The sequence below is a fragment of the Mangifera indica genome, chromosome 5 (genome assembly GCF_011075055.1).
Source record: "Mangifera indica cultivar Alphonso chromosome 5, CATAS_Mindica_2.1, whole genome shotgun sequence".
Classification (NCBI taxonomy): Eukaryota; Viridiplantae; Streptophyta; class Magnoliopsida; order Sapindales; family Anacardiaceae; genus Mangifera; species Mangifera indica.
In genome coordinates, this window is record NC_058141.1 from 1,340,662 (window position 1) to 1,355,371 (window position 14,710).

The 14,710-nt window shown below is 30.8% G+C and overlaps 1 protein-coding gene across 1 annotated transcript; it reads left to right on the forward strand.

Annotated features, from left to right (window-relative positions):
- Window positions 1-10,549: 10,549 nt before the first annotated feature.
- On the forward strand, window positions 10,550-13,510 carry LOC123217558 (uncharacterized protein At1g66480-like). The gene is made up of 2 exons (XM_044638640.1): window positions 10,550-11,281; window positions 13,214-13,510. Exons 1-2 carry the CDS (start codon window positions 10,631-10,633, stop codon window positions 13,271-13,273), a joined length of 711 nt encoding a protein of 236 aa, XP_044494575.1. The 5' UTR covers window positions 10,550-10,630; the 3' UTR covers window positions 13,274-13,510.
- Window positions 13,511-14,710: the final 1,200 nt, after the last annotated feature.

Sequence of the window (14,710 nt, forward strand, 5' to 3'; positions counted from 1 at the left end):
TAATTTGCAAAAATGGTAGCAATAGATCACTTAGCATTTAGTTTTAGTAAAAATTTAGATTTTAATAATTATTGTAAAACTGTATTAAATCCTGCACATAAAACTATTCATAGGAACACATTAAGATGATCCTTATTAGGTTTATATAAAAAAACAAAAAAAGAATTAATTCATTTATTTACAAACTTAAATGGACATGTATCTATATGTAGTGATATTTGGAATTACCAGTGACAAATTCACTCTTATATAGGTATAACTTGTCATTAGATAGATAATAAATTTCAATTATAAAAAAAAAATTAGCATTTAGAGTATTTGATGACCAACATATAACTAATAATATTTATAGAATAATTAAAGAAATATTAGAAGAATATAGATTAGTTTTTAAAATTTTTCAATTTCATTTGATAATGCAACTGCAAATACAACCTTAATTATCAATTTAATAAAAATTTGCAAGCCGAATTTAGGTCGTAGATTTTTTCATTTTAGATGTATATGTCATGTGTTAAATTTATGTGTACAAGATGGTTTAAGATATCTTAATAATTATATTAATACAATAAAAATAACAATTTCATTTTTATGGACACATCCCCAAACAATGAAAGAATTGGATAAATTTTATAAAATACATAATAGAATACCAAAACAATTTCTTAAAGATATGTCAACTCGTTGGAATTCAATATGTGAATTACTTTATAGGGAATTATTATGCACATTTATTTTACAAAATATGTCACAAGCTACACTATATCTCCAACATTGGAATATTGATAAAACAATTTTAGATATTTTAAGAAATTTTAATAATGGAACTTATACTTTAAGTAGGGTTTATTATCTCATTTCTCATTTGTTTTTAAATGAAACCCTTAATATTATTGGGGTTTTACAAGATGCCAAAAAAAATGTTAATTTAAAAGAAGCTTTTTTTTTAATGAAAATAAAATGGTTAAATTACTATAAAAAGATTCCAAAAATTTTTCTTGTTGCTTTTTTTTTTTTATCCTAGGTTTAAATTAGATGGTGTTATAAGTTATTTAACATTATATTATGAATGCATACGGTTAGATGATGAGGATGAAATTAATATTCTATAGGTAAAGACTTTTGAGTTTGGTGATAGCAATATAGGTAAAGACTTTCCAATTCTAGAATGGTGGAATTGACATACATCAACATTTTCAACATTAGCAACTATTGTTAAACAAGTCCTAGTAGCACTGACATCAACTGTCATAGTGGAACAAACTTTTAGCCAGGGGGTAGTATATTGGACGAGAGACGATCAAGTTTGGCTTCCAAATCTATTGAAGTCCAAGTATGTGTGGACAATTGGATAAGAGTCGAATTACGCCAACAAGATATAAAAGTGGACTTCAATGAAAAACTCTTTGATTTAACTACGGATAGTTCGATAACAGAAACCAATAGTCAAGAAAGCAGAGGTGAATGATAAGGTAAGAGGGTACCATCGGCTATCAGGCATACAAAGGTAAGAGAACTACGTAGGCTTTGATTCTTTTAAACCCCAAGAGGATACGTAAGAAGCTTAATTGAAAATTAAGTCCAAGCGTTTTTTTAATTTTTAATTATTATAATTATTAATTAAAAAAATAAATCGGGGTCATGAATTAAAACTAGTGGTTCAATATTAATTTTAAATCGGGGCCATGAATCATAATCATCAGTTTTGAACCTATTACAAACTTTTTTGTAATGGTTCCGATTTAAGGTTCTTATTTTTTTTAGCCGTAAACTGATGGTTCTGAATCAAAATCTACTATTTCAAATTGAAACCATCGATTCATAAACTGTGGTCAGGGTTAATTCTACGATCCAGACACAGATGTGTATCGAGGCACATGGGTGTGTCACTTAAATTTTGAAGTTCACACAGAATCAACTTATCTAACTAATGTGGTAATGACACATAGCCATCGCCTCTGCACACATGATCGTGTGCCACCCAACAATCACACTTTGACCTTTAAATCATATCAGCTCATGTAAAAAGACTATTTTAACCCTAAGACATACATATAGGTATTACAGACAGAGATGGTGGAAAGGTCAATTGATGAGTGGAATGAAGTGGTCGTAAAAAAATAATGACTAGAAAAAATCAAACCCGAGGGGAATATACAACTTTTCAAATTTTGGATATAAGAAAATTGTTAGTTTTTAAACTAAGGGAAAAAATGAGATAAAATTTAGTTTTTTTAAAATTTTTTGTTAAATGACGATTTCACCTTTAACCCTGACAAAAAATTTTAATAGAATCGTAGGTATTTGGGTTTTTGAAATCCTGTGAGTGGGAGTTTAGGAATACACAAAACTTTGGGTAGGAATAAGTCTTTTGGTCTGTTGTAAGTTACATTTACATGAACAAAGTATAATGGACCAAATTTGCATATGTTATAAAATAACGAGTTAAAATTAAGATATATATGAATACTTAATTGGGTCATATTATTTGAATCCATAGGGTAAGGTTGGACCTTAACTGAGTAGACTTGGTTTCGAAAGCTAGTTCGGTTCAATTCAATTTAGTTTGGATTCATTTAGGTAAAACTTGAGTCAGAAAGGTAACTCTTCTCTAAAACCAAGTTAAACTCAAGTATAGGGAGTTTAACTTGGTTTGGCTTGCGAGTCAAGTGATGGTTCAACTCGATCCTAGCTTAAGTCATGGCTCGATTTGAGTCATATCAAACAATTATCAAAACAACTTTATTTTGCCTATTACTAGGTAAAACAACTTTGTTTGTCAATAAATCATGAACTCGAGTTGAGCTTTGAACTTTGAACTTAGGAACCAAACCAAACTCATGTTATCTTTAACTTTGACTCAATGAACTCACACCAAACTCTAGTCACCACATTTTTATTCGAGCCAAACTCAAGTCAAGGACATGGTAGTCAAATCATGTATTGTGTCGTGTATCAAAAACTTAATTTTTCAAATCATGTATCAAGTATTGTATTGTATGATATAGTTTTTAAAAAATAAATTAACAAAATAAAAATAAAAAATCTAATTGACACGTCATTATTTTAGAAAATATCACAAACACTCTTAAAATTTTAAGATTTTTCATATAAACTATAAACTCCATAGGTATGCTCAAGGGTATATCCATCTTTTGTCCTAGTAAATGTGTAATTGTAATGAAATAATTAATATGTATAAAATAGTGGACACACAACTGTGTAGGGAGGCCACACGCCCGTGTGTAGTAAAAAGGGCAAATTTGCCTTTTCTCGTTTACTGTTTGAGTTTTGGCTAAGTTTGGTTGATCCACACACCCAGCTATGACGGTCTACACACCATGTGTGGTTAATGTATTTGAATATTATATAAGAATGTGTTTTGTGGGGATTTCAGAATGTGGCTTTAATGCGTAACGACATATACATTTGTGTGTCTTAAGTACACACCTGTGTATCACTATCTAGAGTGAAAATAAAAAAAAAAATTGCATTCGCATTTGGTTGAGGATTCTCATCATTTTTGTTCCATAGAAAAGAGAGAGAAAAGAAAGGTTTTAAGAGTTTGGAGACTTGGGAGAGTGAAGGATCATCGTTGAAAGCCATCTACATTGCATGAAGATAACCAATCACTGGAGAAAGGTAAATAGGCCAATCTTTCTTCTAATGATTGAAATTGCTACCTTGTAATGGGATGGTTAGTTCAGTATGTATTGAGTATATCTTTATCCTATTAGATATTTTGTGGATTGATTATCATGAGTTAATGAAAATATATATATATATATATATATATATATATGTATGTATGTGTGTGTGTGTGTGTGTGTGTGTGTGTGTGTGTGATAATTACATGTTATGGGATGATGATTTTGTTTGATTAGGTCATGTTTATGTATATGGTTAGAGATGTATGGGCGTTTGGTATTGTATTGGCTGGAAAACTAATAAGAAATTAACGATAAAGGAAGGATGATGATATTGAATGCTTGTTAGTCATGGTTATGTTGTTTGAAAAGGGCTGGAATTGAGTTCATACGATCTTGTGTGCTCTGTTGCAAATTTTATTCATTTTGATGCTATAATATTTGAGAATTTGGGACTTGCGTTGGTAAGTCCCAACAATGATTTTTTTTTAGGGTAATTAATTAAAATAAGCAAAATTTTAAGCGTTTATACGTTTTTAAGCCACCCTAGAAAGGTTTTACCAAAATAAGCAAACCGTATTTTTTTTATCCTTTTTACCCTTATGTTGAAAAACCAAATAAAAATATTTTTTCTGAGAATGTGCGTCGGTTTATGTTGGTTACGATGGTGGCTAGGGATTTTACACTGAAACCCTAAATATGTCAAATTATGTTTTTGAATATTTCGAACGCTTAAAATGATGTACTTTCGATGTTAATGGATGTCTGGAAGTGTAGCCGTTGAGAGATAAAAGCGCGCAAATTTACAGTGTCACGCAAACTGCGCAAATTTACAGTGCCGCGCAAATCACGTAAACACTGTTTATACCGCGCAAACACCGTTCACATCGCGCAAACACGTTCACATCGCGCAAAAGTAGATATCATAGTCTGTGAACAGTATTTTTGTGCGATTTTGCAAGCGGTTTGCTCGACTTGCGCAGTTTGTGTGATACTGTTCACAGTTTGCGTGACACTGTTCATTTTTTGCGTGACACTGTTTACTTTTTGCGCTTTTGTCTCTCAACGGCTACACTTCCAGACATCCATTAATATCGAAACTACATCATTTTAAGCGTTCAAGACATTCAAAAACATCCATATACATAATTCGACATATTTAGGGTTTCACTGTAAAATCCCTAGCTACCATCGTAACCGCCATAAACCGACGCACATTCTCAGAAAAAATATTTTTACTTGGTTTTTCAACATAAGGGTAAAAAGGGTAAAAAAAATACGGTTTGCTTATTTTGATAAAACTTTTCTAGAGTGGCCTAAAAACGTATAAACGCTTTAAATTTTGCTTATTTTAATTAATTACCCTTTTTTTTAATTGATTTTTTATGCTAATTGGGTCAAACCTAGCTTTTTTCTTTTTGGCTAAGCAAAAAGAATATAAAAACAAAACCACAACCAATAGGGTTAAAAAACAACCTAAGCTCATCTAGGATGATTGGACAACCAGGACTAACAAGGGCTAAACTCACTTAGAACCAGCACTCACTTCTCTTGTTACTATCAGAGTGAAAATATTGATAAGCCTCAAGAGAGTGGGAGGGAAAAAACACCAAAGAATACAAAAAAGGATGCCCTTGTAGCCCAAACTATACAAGTAAAAGTTATGATACAATTGAAAGAATCAATCAAAAAACTATAGAGCGTAACTTTTATGTACTGCCTAAAGAAGTTATGCACCATGATTTCAAAAGGATAACTAAGGAGGCAGAAAAACAGTAGTTTTCCAACAATGAAATAGAGAAGCTGTAGCAAAACCTCCAAGGCAGAGAGGTCACAGAAGCAGTGAACAGCAGTCTATTTTTCCAGGGGAGATTTTCAACAACAGCGTTGCTAGAGTAGACATAAGCCGCCTTCTTGATCTTCCTGGAGACTGAATTTCGTGAAAGCAGCTTGAAGACAAAGAGCAGTAGATTACTCTTCAAAAAACTTGCAAAATCTATTGCATAACTTCCAACAGTTCTATTTATAAGTAGATAAAATACAAGAGGTGGAATTGGCACGACAGAACATCTTCCAGAATGCAGAGCTAACCTAATCGGGTAGTTTGACTGGTCCAATTCAATATAACTCTAAAAACAATTTTCAAACGAATCAAAATTGTTTTGATTTGTAGATAACGGTTTAACAAGTTAAATTGATAGGTCTAATCTGATTTTTAAAATCATGGTTTGAATTTGTTGATCGGTTTTCATCCTCTCAAACCTTATTGAATAATTATTTTTAATGAGTAAAACTATCATATACTATATTAGGTTTTGGACCCTATCAAATGTCTAATAAGCTCTGAAAATAATGTTAATGTCATCTACTCAAATTATAACCCATAAAGTATGTTGGAATATCTTTAATGAATACATTAAACTTATCTATAAACTTATATTAAATTATTTATTTATCCGTTTTTATTATATTAAGTTATAATTAATGAAACCTATCTTTAAAAAAAAAAAAAAAAAACTTTACCTAGGGAAATGGATAAAATAATCAAATGCTACAGAAGCGGTAAAAGGCTGAAAGAAATGAAGGAAAATAAAAAGAAAAGCCAGAGGGATGAAAAAGGGAAATTAATTAAAATAAACAAAATTTTAAGCGTTATATGTTTTTAGGCTACCCTAGAAAAGTTTTACCAAAATAAACAAACCGTATTTTTTTTACCCTTTTTACCCTTTTATTGAAAAACCAAGTAAAAATATTTTTTCTGAGAATGTGCATTGATTTATGGTGGTTACGATGGTGGTTGGGATTTTACAGTGAAATCCTAAATATATCGAATTATGTATATAGATGTTTTTTAATATTTCGAACGCTTAAAATGATGTAGTTTTGATGTTAATGGATGTCTGGAAGTGTAGCCATTGAGAGACAAAAGCGTCCAAATTTACAGTGTCACGCAAACTGCGCAAATGTACAGTACCGCACAAACTGCGCAAATCGCGCAAATACTGTTCACACCACACAAAAGTAGATATCATAGTCTGTGAACAGGATTTTTGCGCGATTTTGCAAGCGGTTTGTGTAGTTGAACAGTATTTGCGCAATGTGAACAGTATTTGCACAATGTAAACAGTGTTTGCGTGATTTGCGCTGTTTGCGCGACACTGTAAATTTGTGCAGTTTGCGCGACACTGTAAATTTGTGCAGTTTGCGCGACACTGTAAATTTGTGCGCTTTTGTCTCTCAACGGCTACACTTCCAGACATCCATTTACATCGAAACTACATCATTTTAAGCGTTCGAAATATTCAAAAATATCCATATACATAATTCAACATATTTAGGGTTTCACTGTAAAATCCCTAGCCACCATCGTAACCATCATAAACCGACGCACATTCTCAAAAAAAATATTTTTACTTGGTTTTTTAACATAAGGGTAAAAAGGGTAAAAAAAAATACGGTTTGCTTATTTTGTTAAAACTTTTCTAGAGTGGCTTAAAAATGTATAAACACTTAAAATTTTACTTATTTTAATTAATTACCCGATGAAAAAGGCGGAAAGGCAAATTCATGTTGGTTATATGAAATGCAATTGAAGCAGTTTCTTTATTATGATTCACAATTTGTTTCTTGGTGATTTCAAAGCTTTCTTCAAGCATTGGATGTTTGAAGAGTTGTGCATGCGATAGGTGCAGTAACGGGCCTTAAAATAAAACTTTTAAAATCAATAAAAGTGTAAGTGAAATATAGAAGCATTAATGAAGAAATAATAAATGACAGGGGGTTCAAATAAAATTTTAAAAGCTATATTGACAAAATTTGTTCAAAGTGAGGGTAAGTTGATCTGTGGCCTGCCACTTCATGGTTGCAGTGGCTCTTAGAGGTGGATTCAAACCGAGCAATATCAATTTGAATTAGTATTTAACTTAATTTAAGTTAAAATTTTAATTCGGCAATTCGGTTTGAATTTGGTTTAAACCTCTTCGAGTGATATCATTCATCTTTTTGATAATATTATTCATTTTATTAATGACATTATTAATTATCTCGTCAATAATACTATTTATCTCATCAATAATACTATTCATCCATTTAATGACATTTTGACAATATTTTTAGTCTGTCTGATTTGACTTAAATTCAAGTCAACTTTGTCATAATAGATTCAAGCTCAATTAGAGTTAGCTCATGTTCAATCTCAATACGAATTCAACCCTGATGGCTCTACTATCTTTATCAAGTCATTGAACATAGAACCAACACAAAGAATTTGTTTGGATTAATTGACGAAAGTAATGTTATATGTACTTATAATATATAAATATTGATTTAAATATCAATGATAATGTATCATCATGTCATTATAAACTAATACAGTTTTATTGATAGTTGAATATATAACAATTCACATTAATGTTGCATTTTGCTGACTGTAATCTGACACCATCGATGGCCTTAAACATCCAGCCTCGTGGTTCCCAAGCCATGGTAGCTAGCTATAGTTTATACATTGCGCATGCCACCAGGATTGAACTTGGAAATTTTGGTACCTGTAATTTGAAATTTCAATTGAATAATTGTAGCTAGCTGACATTTTTGTTTGATTTGAAAGATGGTAAAAGGGTTGGTGTGTGATTGTGTGTTTCCAAATCAGTAGCTTTCAATTTGGCGAATTTGAGTGCAATTTCTACTCATGTAACGTTTAAGTCAAATTTCACATGCTTAATTTTCGGTGGAATCTCAACATAGATCCTAAATGTTCCCCGTGATTAACGCTTACTACATTATTACATGATGATTACGTAATCATCTCGCTCTCCATACATCATGGTCTTTGTTACACTAACATCGAGTTGAAATACAGGAGCAAGTTATGGAATCTCAAGCATTGAGGAGACAAAATATTATGTTTAGTTCCACACTTTCGCAAATAGAGTTGAATGTATACACTAATGCCTTTTAACATACCATATTAAAGTGAGAGACTTTGACAATGGACCGTTAGACTTATTATCTTGGAAAAATAAAAAAATCAATTAATTGAATGTTTAGTTGTAGCCTAATTATGTCTCTTAGATTCATAGTTTATGTTACAAAAAATCCTAATTTTATCTTATTTCTACAACATATTATAATATCAATAAAATTATATATATCCAGATTTGAATAATTAATTAAGTATTTAAATGATATATCATCATGTGGTTTGTTGATATTAAATTAAAGATAAGAGTAAAACTATATATACACATTTTTTAGTATACAAATAGGTATACTCATAATGCTTTATCATATAATTATATAATATTTTATCATTATTTCAAAATTACTCAAATAACACCCAATTACATAATGACATATCATGTGTATACCTATTTATGTACTTAAAATTGTGTTAGTTTTATTGTAATGATAAAATAACATATATCACATGATAACATATCATGTGTATACCCATTTATATATTTAAAATTGTGTACGTATAGTTTTTATTGTAATGATAAAATAACATATAATCACTTAACGATATATCATTTAGGTAAACAATTGAATAATCAAAATGAATGCAAATAATATTACTCTTATGATTTAAAATTTATATTAATTCTTTTAAAACGGAGATTAGGAATTTTTGTTATTACAATTATAGGGTGAATTTTTCTTTTTTTAAGAAAGAGAAGGTAATTGTATACATATATTATTAATTTTTACCAATTGAGGTGACATAAAAAGTCTAATCTTTGTCTCAAATTTAGTTTATTTTATTCAAATTTATGTAATTTAGATTGAATCCAACTCTAATCTTATACAGACATATGTAAATGTCTCGAAAATATTAACCTGCAAACTCAGCAAAAACAACTCTGTGATGAGCCACCGATTAATGCCTTGACTTTATCCGTATTGATTGAACATTAAAAACTTTGTATGTCCAGATAGCATTGTCTTCAACAGTAAAATCCCTTCTCCACATATCACGGGGCTACATCTTAACAAAAAAATTGTCTTCCAGTCTTCCTGAATGTATGTGAAAATGGCAGTTCAAAGAGCTCGTTCCCAGTAACAGTTAGAATTGGTTCTCAATAATCGGTGTGTCGGTAGAAAAGGTTGACTAAGCAATGGAAAACAGTTACAATATAGACTTCTTGAGAAAACGGTTAGCTTGGAAAAGTTTACATAATGTGCAATTGAGGTTAGTCAATTGGAAAATTGTTGAAATTGACAACTACTTTGTCTATCATGTAGCAGATAGTGTGATTATATATATAAACAAAATATTCTTTAGAATGAGTATCTGATAACAGTTCTGTTGCAAATACATTAAACAGCAGAGACTTATTGGCAAAAGCTATTAGCGGCTAAGATTGGTCTTCTTAGTGTGAAATACCTACTCGTCAAGTAGAAAATTGTTAGAATTGACGATCATTTATCTGATAAGGCACTTTTTTGTATGCATATATTGTTTAATTATTTGTTATCCACCCTCAATCATATAGCAAATAGGGTGTTACCCACTATTAGAGACTATCTGCAGTTTGAGTTATCTTACGAAGAGCCATTTTTAGATTTTTCAAAAGAATATGAACTCTATTATTAGTATCCTAATAGGGTTTGATTTCAATATGATAACCTTAGCATATAAAAATAAATTATTGTGTTGAATGTGATAAATAATTATATTGTAAATACATTCATTATAACTAAAGGTGAAAAAATATTGACCATTATACATTCATTCGTTTTCTACTATTACTTAAAAGCTTATGTACTTTCGACATTTGTCAAACTTTTTGTCCATTTTAAATTCTATTTGCCTTCTTTATTGACCATGGATTCCCTTCACATCATCAACGACCATCATAAATTGTCATTATAATTATAAATTAACAGACCCATCTTCTCACCTTACACCAGGCCACCATTGCTGTGTAATTTTATTGCCTCTACTTGATTTCAAAAGCACTTCTGAGAGTGAAAGTGCTTCCATGGGCAACAGTTTTGGGGGGAAGAAGACAACAAAGGTGATGACAATAAGCGGCCAAACATTCAAGTTGAAGACACCAGTTAAAGCCGAAGAGGTGGTGAAGAACTATCCCGGATTCGTGTTGTTGGAATCGGAAGCTGTGAAGCACTTCGGAATTCGGGCGAAGCCTTTGCAGCTTCAGCAGAATTTGGAGCCGAAACGGCTTTATTTCTTGGTGGAGCTTCCGAATGCGGCGGCGGAGGAGAAAGTTCCCAGGAGGGTTCGGTCGGGCATTCAAATGAGCGCGAAAGAAAAGCTTGAGAGCTTGATGTTGTCGAGAAGATCAGCATCGGATCTCACCATTATGAAGAAGGTGAACGATTTGGGCGAGGGGGATTCTGGAATGAGGGTAAAAATGAAACTTTCGAAAGCTGAAGTGGAGAAGGTGATCAAAGAGAGCAAGAATGAGAACGACGCGGCGGAGAAAATTATGGAGCTTTGTATGGCGAATAATGGAACAAGGAACAGTGGGGGTGATGATGATGATTCCAGTGAAATGAAGGGGAAGAAGAATGAGAACGGTGCAGTGTCGCAGGGACGACAAGTGCTTTGGAAGAAGAACGGCCGTGGAGATGGACATGAAGGAGCTCGAGACGGATTCGAGGCTCGTGAGGTTAGTTTTAATATTGTGCCAACTTTCTTTTATTTTTTAAGGACATGATCTTGCTCATTCATTGGGTTTATGTTTCATGTTTTATTCATTAAATATATATGTTGTTGAATATTGCTTGGTTTAAACTCGTTTCGATGGTATTCACCTAAGGTTCGAGTTCAAACTTAAAATGTTTGGACATTATTGGCTCAAACTCAGAGCACTTAAATTTAGTTTGAAAAATTTTTAAAATCACATTATTAATATATTTATACTCTATATTTAAATTAAGAGAAATACATTTCAAGGATGTTAAATGTAAGATATTAAATTTTTAGAGATTTACTGATATTATACTTAAATCAAATAATAATAAAATTGAATGTGACTTAAGTATGAGATTTTACTCGTTCACGCTCGATTTAATACGAACTAAGCCATGAATAGCTTGCAAACAACCCCTCTTGTTTGTAACCCCTATTCAGGGACAAGAGAGAGAAGGAAAATGGTGAAAACCCATGAATATCGACCCACTCGCATCCTCACTAAAAATATTAAATATTAAATATAATTTATTTTAATTAATACTTCATTTAAAAAAAAAAAGAAATTCAAAGACCGTTGGGTACAAGGCTAGCAATGAGTATTGCATTCCCCTTTGAGAGATACTTGCCCTAGTGCCTTTAAAGTTAGACTTGATTTGAATTGTTCAAGGTTTAAATTGAAATAATTGAATTCAAATTGATTTAAATATTCAAATTTATACCAATTTAGATCATATCTATAATTTAAATTGTTTTTGAGCTGTACTTTGTTGATTTTAAGTCAATTTCGAATTAAGTTTTTCGAATATAAATTGATCTCACACTAAATCTTATTTGGTTTAGGTCTAAATCGAATTCAACCCTTAGTGCAACTTTAAAAAATCTAGGGTTAGGCCAAGAACAAGAGAGTGTGACATCTTTTGAGGTTGGGGAGGATGAAGGTTCCTAGACCTCATTACCAATCATCTCAAAACATATATCCAATTACAAGAAAATTTTGAAAGATAAAATTTCAATTAATTTTCTCATTATTGATCGTTTTTTTCTTACATACTTTTTAGTATATTTGAAAATTTAGGATGTTAGTTGAAAAAAAAAAATACTACTAAAAGATCAAATTTTTTATTTGTCTAATATAATAATTATGAAATTAGTTATTAAATTCAAAATTTTTCTTATTTCATATAGTTTAACTCTAAAGAGATGGTATAATTTAAGTAAGTTTTTTTTTTGTTAAAAGACACTACTAAAAGAGTATATCTACTTAGTTTAAATGGGTTTTTGAGTTTGAAATTAAAAATAATATCCCATGAAAATCATGGATAAAACTGGTAAACCAGGTGAATCGTACTAGGCTACAATTCAAGCATCAAATCAGAGTAGTCTATTTTGTAGAATTCTGGACAATTAAATCTTAGTCAAATTTGTAACGTACATAAGTCAATTACAAGCACTGTGGACCAAATCTTAATCTCAACTACCACGTGCCTTGATATGACTTCTTCTTCACTGTCTCTCATATTCATGTGAAAGGAATTAAGTAGCAAGAATTCACCTCTCTTCAACCATGTGTTGTGTGACGCATAATCGACTCAACGTAAATCCAAATCAGCTCAACCTAACTCCATCTTAGCTAGAATCTTCATATTTCAATGTATTATTTATTAAGCTACATAAATATTAAAAAAATTTAAAGTAAAAAAAAAAAAAATATTGAAATAAGAAAACAAATAAATAATTATATCATATAATCACGTATTAGTAAAATTTATCTGTGCATATAATTTTTTTTCTAATTAAAATCCTTGCATATGTTTTCTCATATTAAATTTTATTTTCATTATTTTTATTAATGCCAGCCTCTCTTCTAATATATATATATACATATATTTTGTAATTTTGATTGCAGAGACGTGTGAGCTTCAGGCCAGTCAACGAAGGAGGAAGCCAAATAGCAGTGGCCTCTTGACAAGCTAAAATTAAAATAAAATGTCAAAATAAAATTATATAAACCAAATACACCGGAAAAATAATTATGTTTCTAGGTTCTCTTTAATCTCAATTTCAACGTGTAGTTGTGACACCCCACTATAGGTATTTATCCCAAACAATCAAAATACCGAAATAATGTGTCACCCAAGTTCTAATTAATGTAAAAATATAGTCAATGTATAGTAATAAAATAATATTATGCACTTATTATTAATGAAGAACGTGTCAAAAAATATCTTTATTGAAATAATACAAAAAAAACATTATTCTAAATCTTAATTTTTGCACTTAATTAAAAAAATCAAATCAAATGTATAATAAAATGTCAAGACAACTATAGTTGAGTACACAACTCAATGTATTGATCTACTCATTTCTTCGTCTACCCCATTGTTTCTCCTACTTACAAAACCCAATAACACATGAGTTGTAACTCTCAGTAGACATTTATAATAAGTTTGGTGTTTTTTTGTGAATATTTTTGATAGAGTTTTACTGTCATCTGCATCTTAGATGTATTTGACTAGACACCTGTCCCCAGTGTCTCCTATACCCTCATGACGAAACATCGAATTGAACACCCATCTCAAATGTCTCTTACATCTGTAACCGGGAGGTACACTCATCTCAAGTGTCATTTACCTAGTGGTTAACAATGTTTATCCATAACTTTTCTCATGAGTTTGAACAACTAGGACCGAGAAAAAAGGAATATATTTTTATTAAATACGCTGAGCACTCTAAAGGTATGTGTTCATTAGGAAAGATTTTACTAGAAGATTAATCGAAAATATATTAAGAAATGCTACATTCGTAGAAGATATTTTTTGTAATAGGGATGATATTGAAAAAGGTTTTATCTGTATGAGATAAGAGAAGAATAAGAATAGGTACATCTTAACGATCATTAGTTGAGTCCTAAAAAATAATATATATACTTATTCCAGACTGTGGAAGCACATGCAATTGAGCTCAAACCTATTTCAGATAGTGGGAGTAATGATCCTTAATTGCTTACTTCATCTATTTTATCCTAGTGGGAGCATTGAGATTAAGTTTCAATCTATTTTGGATAGTAAGAGTAATGATCATCAATTGTATAGAGATGAACGTCCAAAAGTACTCTAATGACATTTTAAATTGAAAATGGGGTTTTCATAACCACTCCCTAAAATAATAATAACCTAAAATCATAAAAGAAGTTATCGTATCTCTTGACAAGGAAAAATGGTAAGATGTATTGGAAGAAGAGATGAAATACTTAGAAACAAACCAAGTCTAGGTTTTGTTGACTCATTGTTAAGTCGAAAACCCATTAGGAATAAATGGGTTTCTTAATCAATTATAAGGTAGGTGGCTTAACAAATAGATATAATTTCATTTTATAGCGAACAACTATACCAATGAGTAGGTA

Bases quoted from the DNA above. Each gene is read 5' to 3' on its own strand.
- LOC123217558 (XM_044638640.1), top strand. From the start codon at position 10,631: ATGGGCAACAGTTTTGGGGGGAAGAAGACAACAAAGGTGATGACAATA. The intron at 11,282-13,213 runs GTTAGTTTTAAT...TTTTGATTGCAG, and splicing joins ACGGATTCGAGGCTCGTGAG to AGACGTGTGAGCTTCAGGCC.